The sequence below is a fragment of the Phascolarctos cinereus genome, unplaced genomic scaffold, assembly GCF_003287225.1.
Source record: "Phascolarctos cinereus isolate Bilbo 61053 unplaced genomic scaffold, phaCin_HiC Scaffold_8;HRSCAF=390, whole genome shotgun sequence".
Taxonomy (NCBI): Eukaryota; Metazoa; Chordata; class Mammalia; order Diprotodontia; family Phascolarctidae; genus Phascolarctos; species Phascolarctos cinereus.
In genome coordinates, this window is record NW_027556291.1 from 38,779,066 (window position 1) to 38,796,362 (window position 17,297).

Below are 17,297 nucleotides of genomic sequence, written 5' to 3' on the forward strand. Positions count from 1 at the left end.
TTTAATTCTGAGGAAGGCATTTGAAAATATGAGCCATGGAATAGGTTTTCCTATTTACCTTCCCAGTTTCAGATCTGTCCTTTGGGTGTCTGTCACCTCCCCTCTGTGGGCCTCAGTTTCCTCTATCAAATGAAGGAGCTGGACTGCTGCTCTCCAGCTCTGACATTTTTGGTTGGATCCAGTAAAACTGTGTTCTTTATCTAAATTCCTATTGAAGCAGAGGTAGATATTTGCAAAATTTGCTGCCTGTGGGCAGGTCCAAACAGCACAGAGTCTAGCGCAGAGACTACAGCCTTTCTTGGTCTAATGGTTTATTTAATCTATGTTAGGATCACACAAACAAATGCAGGTTCCTTCCACTTCATGAAACAAATGTGTCCATGGTGTCAATTCATTTCACCTGTCCCGTAGTCAGTCGGATGGCTGATGAGGTTTCTCTTCCAGTCTAATCACAGTAATTCAACTTTGGCTTTCATTTCCTAGGCCTCCCTCCCTTTGATGGAAGCCAGGCCAGGAGAGTCTTTGCTACTTGTGTCGTTGGGGCCAGAGGGTTTCTCCTTTGAACAAACACTTTCAGATGAGGAACACTTGCCAAAGTTCTCTATCTAGCAATATATAATATTAGTCAGGGAATCTGATAACAATGTACAAATGGATAGATGAAAAGGAGCTGGCATTTTCTTGTGGGTGATTCCAGTGACTATCTAGGCAATGCTTTCATCTACCTGCATGGAAGGAAGAGGAGGGCAATGAAGGCATCACATGCAGTCCCACATGCTCCTCGGTGCCTTTGCATTGAATCTCCCCCACGCCTGGAATGCACTCCCTCCTTATCTCTTTAGAGAGGATCTCTAGTCCTGTTGTCACTTCTGGACAGCTCGTTTTCCCCAATAGAACAGGAAACTCCTTGTGTGCAGGAACTATTTTCTCTGGATTCTCAGTACCTCATACAATGGCTGGCACATAGGATAGGAACAGGGACTAGATCTATGCTTTTGTTACTATAGGAAGCTCCCAGGGAAGGAAATTCCCTCTGCAAGTGTAAGAGTGGCCCTTTCTGTGCAACTTAGAGCCTTAGAGAGGTGCCTACTAGGAGGTTAAGTGACTTGTCCAGGGTCACATAATTAGTGAGCATCAGAGGTGAGACTTGAACACAGATCTTCCCAATTTCAAATCCAGCTCTCTATGAACTATCCTGCTCCTTCTCCCTGTCCCACTGAGTCTTGTTTTTCTGCCTTCCTACATCGGTGACCTTGGATAGGTGGTACCTTCCCCTCTGTGTGCCTCTATTTCCTCACCTGTATATTGAAAGCATTGGTCTAGGTCCATTTCTGGATCCTGGACCCCTTAGCAGGCAGTCTGTTATAGCTGGTGCAGCCCTTTTCAGAATGATATATTTAAATGCATCACAAGGGAACTGATTATATTGAAACACAGTGATCAAAAAAAATTTTTTTAAATCAAGGTTGTGGATTGCAGATTAAGACACCTTGAGCTGGATGATCCCTAAGGTCTCATTTTATCTCAACATCTCATTTTGTGGCTGGAGGCATGTTGTCCAAGGGAGAGAAAGGGCCTTACCCAAGGTTCTAAGACTCTTGAGTGATAGAGCTGGGGCCTGAGCTTCCCATCTCAGCACTTCTGCTACTGCAATATGCCTGGTCACATGTGTACATACATGGCCTCACATGGCTAGCAGTGCACATAGGCAAGAGAAGGTTTGATACAAGGCATCCCCAAAGACTCCACGTGACTTTTTAGTTTCTCCCTTTAGCCTAGTAATCGCCTACAATTCTCCTCATTAGAGTCCCTCTTTTGGGCTAAGGTCTAGTCTTCAGTTGTCCACTGGGAAGGGAGGTAGGCCCATCAGCTACTACCACAGCCCAGCTGACTCTTTTAGAACAGCTGGTCTTCCAAGAGATGGGCCTGGAGAGGATTAGAACCTGGAGGTGGGAAACTGATGGAGGTGGGGAAGGAGTCAGCACCGTGGGGTCCTGGCTAGAAAGACTTTCACCAGAAGGGGCCCTGATGGAGCTGGGCACAGAGGTGGAGTCCAACAGGAGGGCTCTGGAAATAAGTCAGGCACAGGGGTAAGAAAGCAGAAGCCTCAGTTAGTGCCATTAGTATGGCATTGGCCATACTAATCCCCATACTCAGTCACCCACCATATTTTCTTATTTTTTGCCTACTTTTTCAAAGAAAAATCTTTGCAGACAAAGCAAGGTACTTTTTAATCCCCAGAGCAGTCCCCCTAAGAGAACCCTTAAGTGTTCTTTTCTCGGGCAAAACAACAGCCAGATCCTAGCAGATAATACAGAGACAGAATTTCTCAATTCAGACAGAAGGCTATAGTGAGGATCATAGGATTTGGGACTCGTTTCTACTCCCTTCTATCCCCCCCCCCAAATGCCCTGGTGTTCACTCTCTGATAAGAACATTCAAATCTGCACAGAGTAAAAGACTAGGATGACCTGTCTTGAGAAACTGGAGGTTTTTCCCTCTCCCCTGTTGTCTTTCATGCAGCTAGGGGCTAAAAGTTTATCCTCACCCTTACCATCGTCTTCATCAAGCACATTTAATAAGAAACCCACATGGGTTTCTCTGGTCTTGAGGCTCTCCGGCTCACCCAGTTGCTGCATTAGCAGAATGGCTGAGTCACTGTGGTTCAGATGCCAATTTCATTTTCATTTTGATTGGCATCTTCCCAGTACAAGGACTGCTACTAAGCCCTCTGCTGATAGCCGTTTGAAATCGACCAGCAACTGTACACTTGAACACCACTCTTAACAATATGTGCTGAACATGATCAGGAGGAAAAGGGAGACAGTCTCTTCAAAACAGCTTGCCAATGCTGATGAGACAAGTACTGTTGAAAATTTTCTTGACCAAAATTCCCAAGCCTGTTTCCTGCCCATACCACCTATAGAAAAATGCTGCACATTTCTAATAGTGCTTTAGCATTTCAAAGGCAGCCTACCCCACCCGAAACCCTATAAGCTAGGCAGTGTGAATGTTATTTTCTCCCACTTTTCCAGATGAGGTAAACTGAGGCTTAGGGAGGAGTTAGGTGACTCACACCGGGTCAATGTACTGGTAAGCATCAGAGTAGGAATGCAAACCCAGGGCTTCTGCCTCCTAGATCACTGTTCCTTCCACTGTACTGCTTTAGAACCCATAGAGAATCTGATGTTGACAAATTAGCTATATAATGGGGCTAACTCAGTTTGCAATGAACCACAGAAGTTTAACTAAAAAGAGAAGTTTGAGCAGTTGCTCAAATACCCAAACAACCCCCACCCTGGTCTCTGGATGTGCATTTGTGGACCCCACTCTATTCTCTATGCTTGAGCTGAATAGCACTCAGTGTGGAAAATTCCAAGGAGAGCTGTGGGGGATGGCTCTTTTAAAATGCAGCGTGTTCTATTCAAGCAGGTCTGAAAATCTAGTTTCTGAAACGACACAAAAACCCTTCTAAGAAGCCCAGTTCGAACCCAGCTGGAAGTCTGCAGAGGTTACTAAAGAAGTGTCACCGAATACACTTAACCAATTGAATAATAATTTCAGCTACCTTTTAGGGGAGGGGGATATTAGAGTAAGTTAGTAAGGCTGGTTGCCAGGGAAACCTTTGATTGCAAAAGGACAGTCACGAAGCAGTGGACTGCACACATGCATGCCTGCTGTGGCCATGATGTTTGACTCCTCTGACACAGGGCAAGCTAGTAGGTTCAGAAAAAAAAATTTAAAAAAGCCATGGAACAGAAAGGGTAGAAAGCCTGGAGCACTGGAGCAGGAAGCAAGTATCCATCTTGTTAAAAGAAACCAAAAGGACTCAGGAAGCACTCTAACAACTACTAAGCAGTATTTCTGGGCTAAGGTATGAATACAGTGAACAACTTCTGAAAGGATGGGAAAAGCTTGCTTGCAGGGGGTTTTGATGCCAGGGTTTCTCTGAAGCCACCAAATACCTTAGCCAAATATGGAGGTCTGTGCAATCTCCCCCCCCCCCCCACTTTCCCCAAGGCTTCTGACTAGAAGGAAATAGTGAGTTTTCTATTGACCTCGGGTAGGAAAAATAAAGGTTAGTTTAAGTAGTGATGGGAAAATTTTGAAGTACAAATGAGAAATATTTCTCTGATTCTTGTTCTAGATGATATTCTTTTTAAAGTATGATGCAGATGTTGAATGATTTGCTAACATTTGTGCTTGTTCATTTAATGTAGTGTTATTTAAAAAGTGACCAGTGGTAAAACATATTATGTTATATTTTGCACATTTCCCCTGCTAAAGGAAAACCTAGCTCCATACCCATAAGCCTGGAACCACTGCTGACCTGGTGGTGGATAGTTATATTGTAGGCATAGTGTATAGGATGAAATTAACAGCTTTTAAAGAGCTAGTCTTGTAACCCCAAGCTTATACAACAACAGCAATGCCATTTAAAAATAAGGTTCCTGTGTTTCACACTTGGGCAGCAACCTTGGGAGGACGTGAATCAAGTAATCAATGTAGGAACCTACTGTTGGCCTACAGAGCTTAAGGCAAGGAAAAGGCTGCAGATCTATCTGATGAATTCTCATCATTCTCAGGTGGACCTCACACTTGGCTTCTGCTGGGGAACAGACACCACTGACCCCCGGGTTCCACATGTTCTTCATTCCCAATTGGTGTGTGGAGCTGAGAAAAAAGGATTAAGAATGGCATTCCCATACTGATTTTCCATTATCTCTCTGTTCTCTAAGATGGAAAAAATAGGTTTTTGGGGAGGGAGGAGGAAGTATAAATAAGAGATTATTGTTAATTATAAAATCAACCAAGTGTTATTTAAGAAGTCAAGAATCGGGCAGCTAGGTAGCACAGTGGATAGAGTACCAACCCTGAAATCAGGAGGACTTGAATTCAAATCCAGCCTCAGACCAAACACTTGACACTTACTAGCTCTGTGACCCTGGGCAAGTCACTTACCCCCTACTGCCTTAAAAAAAAGTCAAGAATCTCTTTATATCATAAGAACCAACAGTGGTCCTAGTGCTATACCAGACTTTAACCTTCCCCTGTACTTTAAATCCCCTTTCTAGGCTGTTAGAAGCAAAGAAAAAAAAAATCAGGCTCAGAGTAACAAGGCCCTTACGTTGCCCCTTAAGTACTATGTGGTCACACTTGTATTTATATAATTCTTTACTGTTAACAAAGTATATCACATATATTCTATCATTTAATTTTTCTAACAACCTGAGAGGAAAGTAGCACATTTCATTATCGCCATTGCACTGATGAGGAAACTGGGGCCCCAAGAGGATTAGTAACTTGCCATACAATTGCCATATAATTTATAGTGATAACTCTAGCATCTATGTAGCACTTTAAGGTTTAAATAATTTTTTTTTTTGGTGAGGCAATTGGGGTTGACTTGCCGAGAGTCACACAGCTAATGAGTGTTATATGTCTGAGGCTGGATTTGAACTCAGGTCTTCCTGACTCCAGGGCCAGTGCTCTATCCACTGTGCCACCTAGGTGCCCCCATAAATTTTCTTATTTGAGCTTCACAACCACCCTGATTTTACACATGAGGAAATGGAAGATAAGAGAGGTTATGTGAATTGCCCAGGGTCACATAGCTAGTAAATGTGTGCGGCAGGATTTGAACTTGGTTCTTGCTGCCTCAAAGCCCAGCTGTCTATCCACTGTGCCACCAAGAAGCTAGGAAGAAGTGATAAAGCCAGGCCTAAAGAAAATCCTTTTTCTTCCTTGTGGACTTTGTACCGTATTATGATGCCAGCTCTATCCCAACCACCCTTTTGTGAGACACCATTCCTATAGCATATGCCCAGAAAAATAGGGTTTCACCAACCTCTAGGTGGGGTCACACCTCCACCATCCCAAAGGAATGAGATTCTGTTGTGTTTGTAAAGGTTTCTGTACAAAGGGGGGTCACGAAGTTCCCTTGGGAACCCATTCTTGTAATTAACGATCTTCACTGGCAAAAGTCGTTCCTTCATATGTAATCAGAGCCCTCCTCTAATACGTCATGGGGGTGACAAAGGCAAGGCTCATAGAACTCAAACTCTGGGTTGTCATGCAAGGGCCAGCCTGGCTGATTACCAGAAGACCAGAGACTTGGGATGACTGGTTTTCAGACACAACTACCGCCAAGGATGGTCTGCTAAATTGTAGAAGCTTGTCTGTCTCCTTCATCAGTGTGACAGGTACCCCACGGATCCTTGTGGTTCTGAGAAATATAACTTAAGCATATTGCAGCCTAAGCTTGTCTTCTCTTGGGCTCCCTTTGTGGACAAGAGGTAAACCTTTACCCTCACCTGGAAAATAGGAGTGATAATTCAGATGGCCCCTACCTCAAATGAGCAGCAAATGAGATAACATATGTGAGCACTTTGCAAACCCTCCTGTGCTATATAAATATTGATTATTATTATTGTCATTACCCCAGCCATGGTAGATTTCTATCTCTGTCCTGGTGATTGAATGACCAAAGAGGTCATCAAAAGCCAGAATCTCTTGTTGCTGCTACTCCCATGGCTAATTAATTGGCCAGGCATTGAGTTCATAGATGGAATGAAGACTGTCAGCCATGTTTTATGATTATAATGTTAATTAATTATGAGTGAATAATGAACTTTTTATGGGGGTTATAGAATTTTCTTTCTTGAGAACCAGAATTAATCAGTGTTTTTCCAATTGATTTTAAATATAAATCAGGAGTGGCTTCAGTAAATTCTATAGCTTAAGTATTTAGAAAATGATCTGGGAGAAAAGGCATAATGAAGACAGGGATGCTGTAGCAATAAGACCTATGCTCAGGGCTACTTGGCTTTTTATTCTGCATACAAATCAGGACAGCCAATCAATCTGTAACCTTGGGCTAGTCACTACCTTTCTGTGCACCTCAGTTTCCACCCCTGAAAAATGAAAGGGTTTGGACTAGATGAGGAATACTTAACCCTCCAGGGTATCTGAGCCTGTCTTATTATTATTATTATAATTATTAACTGTATTTCAACATTATTAGTTTACTTTGTAGTCTGATAGGTTTTTTAAAAAATTATTGCATGTACAAACATTTTTCTCAGAAGGACCCCATGCAATAAAAAGGATAAGCCCCCTTGGATTAGATGAACTCTAAGGCCCCCAACACCTCTAACAATTCTCCAGTGCCAGTCTGTCCTGTTCTAAATATTGTCTTAGGGAAACCTTCACTTCTGATGCATCTCTCCTCCATGTCTGTGACTAGTACCAACTCTTTGCCAGCTCAGAAATGTGCCAGGTTCTGTTCTGGAGTACAGAACTCACTCTTTCTGTTCCTGGAATCCCAGCAGTGTGACATTGACTGTTTCTCGAAATTGCATTTTTCTTATGGACTCTAGTTAAGTGACACAGCTTTTGTTAATGGCCTTTCTCTAATCTGCTCATTTGTATTTCTCCCCAGACTTTCCCCAATGCTTTGGGGGCATAATTAGGTACTCTAAAGAAGGTGGCTGAGTCCAGCCAAGCCTCTTGCCACCTTGGTGCCATCCCCAGGCTCCTGACCTCTTGGATTCTGAACCTGGCTCCCATTCTGTGCCTCTGTCTCAGACATAAAGCCTTCTGCTATGTGCCTGGCAATATCCATAAGCTGATGGACTTTGAGAGAAGGGAAGCAGACTGAGCAAAAAAGCAAATGGGATTTAGCCCAGAGAAAGGACAGCCTCTCATTTTTCTGGGTGTCTTGGAAGCAGCTGATTCCTCCTTGATTGCAGAAGCCAAAGAGGCTCACTTGCCATGTTGTTTGTTTGTTTGTTTGTTTTTTGGTGGGTTTTTTTTTTGCTCATCAATGTCATGTCTGTTTGGGTGTCTGTCTCTCTTGGAGAGAAGGCTCCTGAGAGCAGGTTTCATCAGATTCCTTTCACCTCATCTGTGACCTGCCAAAAGGGATTCACAGAAAGAGACAAGAAATCTATGCCCCGATAACTCCCATAACTCTCTGAGACAAGTTTGCAAAAAACGATTCAATACTGCCTGAGCTTCATGGGGAATTTAGATGATGATGGAAACCAAAGGATTTTTTTACAGAGATGTTTTTATTTTTTCATGTCTGTATCTATATCTCCAATGTACACAGTGTATGTGTATGTGTGTATGCATATTTTCACGTATTAACCAAACCGATATTAAGTCAGGTGTCTACCATGTGCAATGCACTGTTCTAGGCACAAGATAAGACAAGAGGCCTGTACTCTAGGAACCTGCAGTCTAGGGAATTATACTCAGCTGTCCTAGAGTACACTTTTTTTGCTCCGACTTAGAGGAGGGAGGGAGGGAGGGGGAGGGGGAGAGAGAGAGAGAGAGAGAGAGAGAGAGAGAGAGAGAGAGAGAGAGAGAGAGCGAGAGCGAGAGAGAGAGAGAGCGCGAGCAAGCGAGCTGTGACTCACGAAGCCTTTAGGTGGTAGATAGAGGGCTGGTCTGGGAGTTGAAAAGTTCAAATTCTGCTTCAGACATTTACTAGCTGCATAGCCCTGTACCACTCAACCTTTCTTAACCTCAGTTTCCTTATCTGTAAAATAAGGATAATATAGAGTTTTTGTCAATCAACAACTTAAGCACCCACTGTATACCAGTCACTGGACTGACTGCTGAGAAGACAAAGAAAGGCAGGAGACAGTACCTGCCCTCAAGGAGCTCACAGTCTAATAGGGAAGACAACTTGTAAACAACTCTGTACTTAGAAAATCCAGACAGGATAAATTGCAGATAATTTCAGAGGGAAGCACTAATATTAAAGAGGATTGTGAAGGGCTTCTTGTAGGAGGTGAGAGTCTAGCTGGGACTCAAAGAAAGCAAGGGAAGCTTGGGAGGGAGTGGTTCTAAGGAGTAAAGAGCATTGCAGGCATTGGGGAGGGGGCAGACAGCCAGGGGGAAATACCTGGAGTTGGGAGATGGAATATCTTGTTTGAGGAACAGCACAGAGACCAAGTGTCACTGGACTGAAGAGGACATGGTGGGGGGAAGCGGAGCATTGGGCATGAGACTATAGTTGTAAATAGCTTTGCAAACCTTTAAGTTCTATGGGAACGTTAGCTATTATTATGGGATATCTGAGCCAGAAGGGACCCTAGGCGCCAATTTATTTTGCTGGTGAGAAAATGGAAGCAACCCCAAGTTCAGTGATTAGTTCAAAATCCCACAACTAATTGATGGCAGGGCCGTTGTCCTGGCTCCCATTTCTGTGCTTTTCGGTGTTAGGTGTGGGTGTTTTCCCACTTTCTCAGTGCTGCTCTAGGTAGGTTCAAGTGTATGTGTGTGTGTAGAGACATGCCGTTGCTCAGAGAAAGCCTAGAAACAGAGAGCTGGACTGTGCCCAGCCAGAGTGTGCCCCAGTTCAGGAAAAGCCACAGCACCTTAGGTCAAAAAGCGACAGGCGAAGAAGGCAGCAGCTAGCGTGGTGTCATGCTTTGTTGCCTTTGTTCAGAACCCCTCGTTCAACCAAAACATCCACCAGGGTGGAAGTGGGACAGAGCAGGAATCTATCATGGGACAGGCCCCAGTGATATTTTCTGCCCTTCTCACATACCTCACCATCTCTCAGCTCAATGTCTTTGCCCTGGCTCTCCTCCATGCCTGCAAAGCTTTCCTTTCTCAACCTCCTGGCCTCCTTCATGATTCAGATTAAATCCCATCTTCTACATAAGGCCTTTCCTGGTCCCACCCCACTGCTAGTACCTTCTCTCTAAGTGTTCCGGAATTATATTTTGGCCTCTCTTTGTATCCCAAGGGCTTAACACAGTGCCTGGCACTTAGTAAGCTTAATAAATGCATGTTGACTAGCTGACCATTATTTTCTCCCTTCCCCAAACCCTAGTAATCCTACTCATTTTTTTTCTTTAGTTCACTGTTGGAGGAATGGTGTTTGGCTGGAGTGTACTATGGGAAGCTGTTAAAAATACACCCTAGTTGGACTGCATGGCTCTGTGCAATCTAAGAGTGAATTTCTGTGATCTTTAAAGAGGGGAAGTGTGGTACAATGTAAAGAACACGGAGATTTGGCATCAAGGGGTCTGGGTCTGATTCCTAACTCTGTCTCTTGGCAGGTATATGACCCACTGCCTCTCTGTTTCCTCATCTGTCAAATAGGGATAACCAGCCCTGCAGTACCAGCACCATGGGGGTTGTTACAAGGATTCAGTGAGATCATGTGTGTAAAATGATCGGTAACCATGATTATTCCAGAGTGAATGAATGAGAATTTTTCAAATGCTTACTACGTGCCAAGTACAATGTTAAAGTGCTGGGGATACAGAGACGTTGTCATCTCAGGTGACATATATTTCTGGGGGTGTCCATTTCTCTCACATATCCATTAAACTCTGGCCTAGCCAGTCAACAGGCAACCTTCGAAGAACCTTTAAGGGTCAGTGTGAGTGACCATAAACCTTCACTTTCATTCCTCCCACTGAGGTTCTTGGTAAGAATTTAGGGACTGGAGAAGGCACAGAGAATTACTTAGTAAATGGATAGGGACTAGGCCTGCGATTTCATTGGTAAAGAGAATTTCTGGAAGAAGAAATTCCGTCTACTGATGCAGGTGGCACCCCGTCAGCCTTCAAGAGTTACATGAGGGCACAGAGATAGGAAATGACTTACTCACTTAGATTCACATAGCCTGGATGTGTGAGAGACAGGACTTGAATCCAGCTCTTTCTGCCTTCAGCCTCTATTCACTTGACTTAGTAAATGGAACTTGAAAATAAAGAGAAGAGCCAGACTGGCTGTAGAAGTGAGGAATGTTCCAACCTGGGGCAGTGAGAACAGAAGTTGATTAAACTGTCTCAAGACTGGAGTCTGCCCTGGTGGCCATGGAAAAGAACATTTGCCGGGATCTCTGTTTTCATGGGGAATCCTCCTCTTCCCAAGGGAACTATTCAGAATATCAGTCTTTGCCTGAGAGAGGCTTAATCTTATTCTGGGCTTGGCACTTGGAAGGAAAGACTGACTCTTCGAGACAGGACTAACACACTCTCAGATTGGGAAGGAACCTCAAAGACCAGCCAGTCAGAGGCCTTGCCAACCCACACCCCTTCCACAACATCTGACAAGCAGCCTTCTAGCCGTTGCTCAGAAACCCCTAGGAATCGTGAGCCCCTAATCTTCTGAGCGGTATTGGAAAATCTACCTCTCTGCTGCTCCTGCGTTTGCCCTCTGGAGCCAAGCAGAACCCAGCTGATCTTTTTCACATGATAGCCCTTCAGACTCTCGAATACAGCTATTCTGGCCCCCTAAAGACTTCTTTTCTGCCCTCTGAACATGCCCACTTCCTATAACTGATCCCTGTTTTGAATGATCTGAGGACCTTCACCATCTTCTTCCATTTATTGTCCTTCTTTCCAACCACCCCTTCCATATCCTTCCTTCCATTTGCCTTGTATTTTCCTTCTTGACATCACCCTCATATGTTCCACTTCTAATGTCTTCACCTAGGACTCAGTTGGTGGCACAACTGGGCTTTGGGACAGGATGATGAGTTCAAACATGGCCTCAGCTACTTACTAGCTGTGTGACCCTGGGCAAGTCACTGTTTGCCTCCGTTTCTTCAACAGGATAATGGGGTTATTGGCACCTACCTCACAGGGTTGCTGTGAGAATCAAATGAGATAATATCCGTAAAGTACTTAGCACAGTGTGGCACCTGGTAGGTGCTATATAAATGATTATTCCCTTCCCTTCCCATCTCAATTTTCCTTCTTTTCAACCACCCTTCCATTTCCTTCCCTCTATTTTCCTTCTCTCTATCTCTGCATTTTTCCTTATATTTTCCTTCTTTCCAACCACTTTCCAATTCCCTTCCTTCCATTTTCTTTCTCTCTACTCATGAATTTTCTCCTCTAATTTCCTTCTTTCCAACCACTTCTCCATTCCCTTTCTTCCATTTTCTACCTCTCATTTTTTCCTATTTTCCTTCTTTCCAACAACCTCTCCCTTTCTTTCTGTCCATTTTCTTTCTCTGTAGCCCTGGATTTTCCCTTTTATTTCCTCTTTTCCTTTATAAAATTAATTCCTCCATTTGCTTCCTTCCATTTTCTTCCTTCTCTTTTCTTCCTCTCCAACCACTTCTGTTTCTTTTCTTTACCTTCAACCCCTCTTTTTACTTCCTTCATCTTCCTTTTCCCACCCCCTCCCTTTCCTTCTTTCCTTCTCTCCCCATCTTTAAAATGCCGAAAGAGCAAATGAGGAGGCTAACCCGCAGAAAATGGAAGGGTTTTTGCCAGAAGTCTCCCTAGATACTCAGCACTAACCAAGCCGGCAGGCTTCTCTTTGAAAAAACACCTGCCTCCCAGACACTCACCAGTGTTCCTTATCAAGGACATACACACATGTGGGAGTGAACTGGGCAATAGCTTCTTGTGAGAAGTACTAGAAACTGACTTTGACTGTTAATTGTTTCAGCCATGTTGGTTTAATAAGCCTGAAAAAAAAATCGTCCTTTGCAGTAAGGGGAATGAGCCTGGAGATGTGCAAAGCAGCTGGTTTAATGCCTGCGTCACATCTGAAAAGAGCGAGAGAAAAGGGGGCAAGAAGGGAGCTGGAAAAATTATTGGGTTCAAACAGTGATTGGGGTGGTGGATGGGACATACTTCTTATTTGCATTTGCAAATCTGATTCTTTTTCACACTGGCCCTTCTTGTTTCATAGAACATGAGGAAAAGGGAGTAAGTAAATGTGCCTAGATTGTGCATGGAAATTGATAGAGGACGGCAAGAGACCAGGCTAGCTTCTTGTATATGGTTCCTGAAAGGGTCAGGGCAGGTTTTGTGTGTGCACTTGAGAAAGAAGGGTAGGTGGAAGCCAAGGGAGAAAGAAAAATCCCTCTCTTCTGGTTTACAGAGGTGAGAGATTAGAGCACCAGGAGCCACAAGTCAGTGATTAAAAGAAGAAAAATAAATGTGAATAGCTCTCAAAATTCTCATGCCTTACCGCTTCCTCCCTCCAATCCCGAAGAAGGATGGGGAGGGGGGCAGGATCAGGGTTCAAAGGGACTGAACCATTGGGTCCCAAATGAGCAGTGCTCACAAACCACTGGGTGGCGGGCTGCACGGCCTCCACTGACCTGTGGCTCCTGCTGCCGCAGTGCCAGCGTTGCTGTTTCTGGGGCCTGTGGGGAGCCATCCGGGAGCCCTCAACCCCTGTCCTCAGTGTCCTCCTAGAGAGGGGAACTTCCTAAAGCATCCTGGAAAGCTGAGCCCCCCAAGGTTCCCTCGTATCCCACCCCAGACCCATCTCAGCCCCCTGTGCCTGGCCATCACCGTTTCTTCCTGCAGTCTTCCTTCCAGGAAGAGGGAAGGGAAGGGAAATGGAAAATCTACATGCAACACGCACATACGCACACAATCTGCAGAAGAGGGGCCAAGTATGGGGGTTTCTGAAAGTTGGGATGGGGAGAAGAGAAGATAGGGAAGAAGCTGGCTGGGGGAAGTAAAGGCAGGGGAGAAAAGAGGAGGAGGAAAGAAGGAAGAAGAGGGGAGAAAGATGGAAAGAAGAAAAAGGGAGAGGAGAGGAAAAGGGAAGAATGGATGAGGGGAAAAGAAAAATGGAGGAGAGAAGAGGAAGAGGGAAGAGAGGCAGGAAATGGAGAAAAAGGAAAGAAGGAAGAAGAGAGGAGAAAGCAGGAAGGAAAGAAGAATATTCATTTTTCTTTTAATCACTGAACATGTGTCTCTCCTTGGGAGAAGGAAGGAGGAAAAGAGTGAAAGGCTGGTGGACAGAAAGGCAAATGAGGGGAAAAATAAAGGGAAATAGAAGGGAGAGTATAGGAGGGGAAGGGAGGAGGGAAGAGGAGAAAGGGGCAGGGAGGGGGCAGAGAAGGGAGAGGGTAGGTGAGGAAAGGAGAAGAGAGAGGGGAGGGGGGAAATGAGAGGAACAGGGGGGAGGGAAGAGAAGGGGGAGGAGTAGAGAAAGATCTGGAAAGGAGGGAGAGGAAAGCCGGAGAGAGGAAGAGAGAGGAGAGGAAATGAAAGGGGGGAAGTAGAGGGGGACCTGGTGGTCGCACTCTCGGGGCCAGTGTCTGTGGTGACTGAATGGCAACGGTGCGATCGCGCCTGAGGTCAGGGAGCGGCGGCGGTGGTGGCGGCGATAGCAGCAGCAGCAGCAGCAGCAGCTAGACGGCTAGGTCTTTTACCTGTGGGAGCCCCTTCCAAAAACTGCTGCTTGCCAACTTCGCCTGCGCGGAGGAGGGGGCGAGAAGTTGCCAGGACCCAACAGCGAGAGAGAGCAGCTCCCCCCTCCCACCAGCCCCTTACCGCAAAGGGCGGCGTCGGAGGCGGGGGCGGAGGCGGGGGGGGGCAGAAGGAGGGGGGCGGGGGCACCGCTGCCCTGGACCTGTTTGGTTTGGACTTGAGCTCAGAGCGTCGTCCAGAGCGGAACGGAGCGCGCGCCTGTGGCTCTGCCTCTGTCTGTGACTGGGCTTGCTGCTGCTGCTACTGCTGCTGCTGCGTGCGTCCGTCTGTCTGCATGGTGTGTGCGCGCGCTCCGCGCGCTGTGTGTGTGTGTGCGCGCGTGTGTGTCCTCGAGGCCAAGGGGCCAGCGGCTCTGTCCTGCTCCTGCTCACTCGCTCGCTGGGTGCCTGGTGTGCCGGACTCCCGCTGAGCGCTCTCTGCCTCTCTTTCTGCGTCTCCCTCTTTCTCTCCCTTTCTTTCTGTCTCTCCGCCTCTCTCTCAGTCTCTCTCTCTTTCTCCATCTTCTCTTTCTCTCTCTCTCTGTCGCTCTCTCTCTTTGTCACTCTTTTATTCTCTTTCTCCTTCTCTTTCTCCTTCTCTCTGCTTCTGTCTCTCTCTCTGCCCCTTTCTCTTTCTCTCGTTTCCTCTCTCTGTGTCTCTCTGTCTGTCTCTCTGTGTCTCTGTCTCTCGTTCTCTTACTCGTTCTCTCTCTCGCTCTCTCTCTCGCTCCCTCTTTTTCTGTGACTCGCCCCCTCCCCGTCCCTGGCCCTCTGTGTGTGTGTCTGTCTGTCTGTCTCTGTGCATCCTTGTCTCTGCGGGTCTCTGCGTGTCTCGGATTCCCTCTCCCTCCCCCCTCCCGGGGCCCGGGGGCGGCGCGCGCCTCGCCTCCCCTCGCCCACCGCAGCTGCTGCTGCCGCTGCCGCCGCCGTCTGTCGTTGCGTTGCGTTGCGCTGCGCTCCGCTCCTGAGGAGTCCAAGCTCGTCTAGGGTGCGGGTAAGCGCAGTATGCTCGCTGCTGTTTTTTCTCTGAGCCTTCGAGTCTGAGGCGCAGGTAAAGAGCAGCAGGGCAGCCGGCGGCGGCGGCGGCGGCGCTAGCGCCGAGGCGGGCGGGAGCGGCGGCAGCAGCAGCAGCAGCGGGGGGGGACCGGGCGGCAGCGAGGTGCTGGGGCTAGTGGCCATGGCGGCTGCTATCGCCAGTTCCCTGATCAGGCAGAAGAGGCAAGCCCGCGAGCGCGAGAAGTCCAACGCTTGCAAGTGTGTCAGCAGCCCCAGCAAAAGCAAGGGCAGCTGCGACAAAAACAAGTTGAATGTGTTCTCCCGGGTCAAACTCTTTGGCTCCAAGAAGAGGCGGAGGAGAAGACCAGGTCTGGGCAAATTGATTTCTATTCTTTATCTTTTTTTTTGCTTTGCGATATTTTTGTCAAAGACAGGCTCCCTTCCCCCGCCCTCACCCCCTACCCCAGGACTTTGATTCCCAGTTGGTAGCTCAGCCTTGAAAGTGTTTGTTTGTTTGTTTGTTTGTTGTTTTTTGGGTTTTTTGCGTTGCCAGTCGGTGCGGTGCGATGTGTGTGTGAGTGCGTGGGAAGGCGATGCGTTTCTGGCCTCCTTCGTGACAGTTTCATGTTTGCTGCAGTGCAACTGTTGGTGGGGGGGAGGGGGAGAGGGGAGAAGAGGGGAGGAGGAGAGGGGAGGGAGAAGAGGAGAGAAGGGCGGGGGAGGAGAGGGAGGGAGGGAGGGGGAGGAGGAGGACAGAAGAGGGAGGGGGAGGAGGGGAAGAGAAGGGAGGGGGAAGACAGGAGAGGGAAGGGGGAGGTGAGGAGAAAAGAAGGGGGCGAGAGAGGAGCAACAGAGCCCAAGCTAGGGGTCAGCAGGACATGCCCTGTTTGAGGGCATACAGACTCCTTCATGCAACACACATACGTATTATATGTATTCCTAACAGGGCAGGGCTGTCATGTGAATGGCATAGAAATTTCAGGATGGAAGCTAGGTTTTGGTCATATATCCCATTCTCTCCCCTCACCCCCAGTCCCTTTACTGTTTTTATAAGAAAACCAGGGAAAACCCCTCTTTCTCTTGTTCTAAATTGTGTTTCTGATCCTTCACCTGCTATCTTACACCCCAGGAGGCTGGGATTTTCCTTGCTTGGGTGTTTCGTTTCTTTTTATCATGTCAGTGTCTTGAGGCACAGCTGTGGTGCAGCTTTGAAATCCTTGCTCTTCCCCCCCCCCCACACACACATTCTGCGTGTCCCTTAGCACAGAGCTAGCTGATTAAGCTGAGTAATAATTGAAGGCTGGGAAGAAAACCTTGATTACCTCCTTGTCCTGCCAAGGAAGAAACCTGAAATTGGCAAATTGGGGTGCCTCTGGCCAGACCCGGGGGTAGAAATAGCATGGAGACAATCTTCAGGGGTTTGGGGGGGAGGGGGAAGGAGAGAAGTGATTTTGGCACATCTTTTGGCATTGAGGGAAAGGCATCTAGCTTTGGCGCAGGAAGCCTTTTCCGTCAAGTGTTAACCAAAAGAAGTTCACTGGACCATTTTTTTCCTTTAACAAGTGTAAATATTATTACAGAAAACGCTACCTATCCATCTCCTGTCATTTCTATGCTTGTATCTTGTACATACGCATGCAGGTCTGGGCACATAGGAAATGGATTTTTGCATTTCGAAAGTGAAACATGTTAGTGTCATATAAGTCAGCAGGAGCATATGATGTGCAAGATGTCTGGACTCTGAAAAGCAGATTTGGGTTCTTGTGATTTTTATGATTAAACCAGGATGAGTTTGGAGTGAAGCCTATTGCATAATCATCTTACTCTCGGATAAGGCTATTGGGATATGCTGTTTTGTGAGATTAAGTCGAAAATGATTTATGAAATCATTTTGTATCCAGAACAAAAAAAAAAAAGCCAACCCCGCATCACTGCATCTTTTGACCTGTTAAGTAATACGCACGGACCTCTGAGAAGGCTGTTTAAATTTTAAATTGATAACTGTCTGCATTCTGCCCTCTCTCCTTTTCTCTTGCTCTGTTGCACCTAAGTCCCATTGGATAATGACAAGTTCTTTGATCCCTCTAGGGCTGCATGTTATGTG

At 46.5% G+C, this 17,297-nt stretch overlaps 1 protein-coding gene across 4 annotated transcripts in view; it reads left to right on the forward strand.

Annotated features, from left to right (window-relative positions):
• The window catches only part of FGF13 (fibroblast growth factor 13), a 499,700-nt gene that overhangs the window by 374,517 nt on the left and 107,886 nt on the right, over positions 1-17,297 (forward strand). Inside the window, exon 1 of one of the 4 annotated variants that reach the window (XM_020971769.2) lies at positions 14,397-15,561. The exons of the other annotated variants lie outside the window; for them this stretch is intronic. Coding sequence (XP_020827428.1) covers positions 15,375-15,561 — 187 coding nt within the window. The 5' untranslated portion in view covers positions 14,397-15,374. Of the gene's footprint in view, positions 1-14,396; positions 15,562-17,297 lie in introns of those variants that run through there. 4 annotated transcript variants of the gene reach the window in all.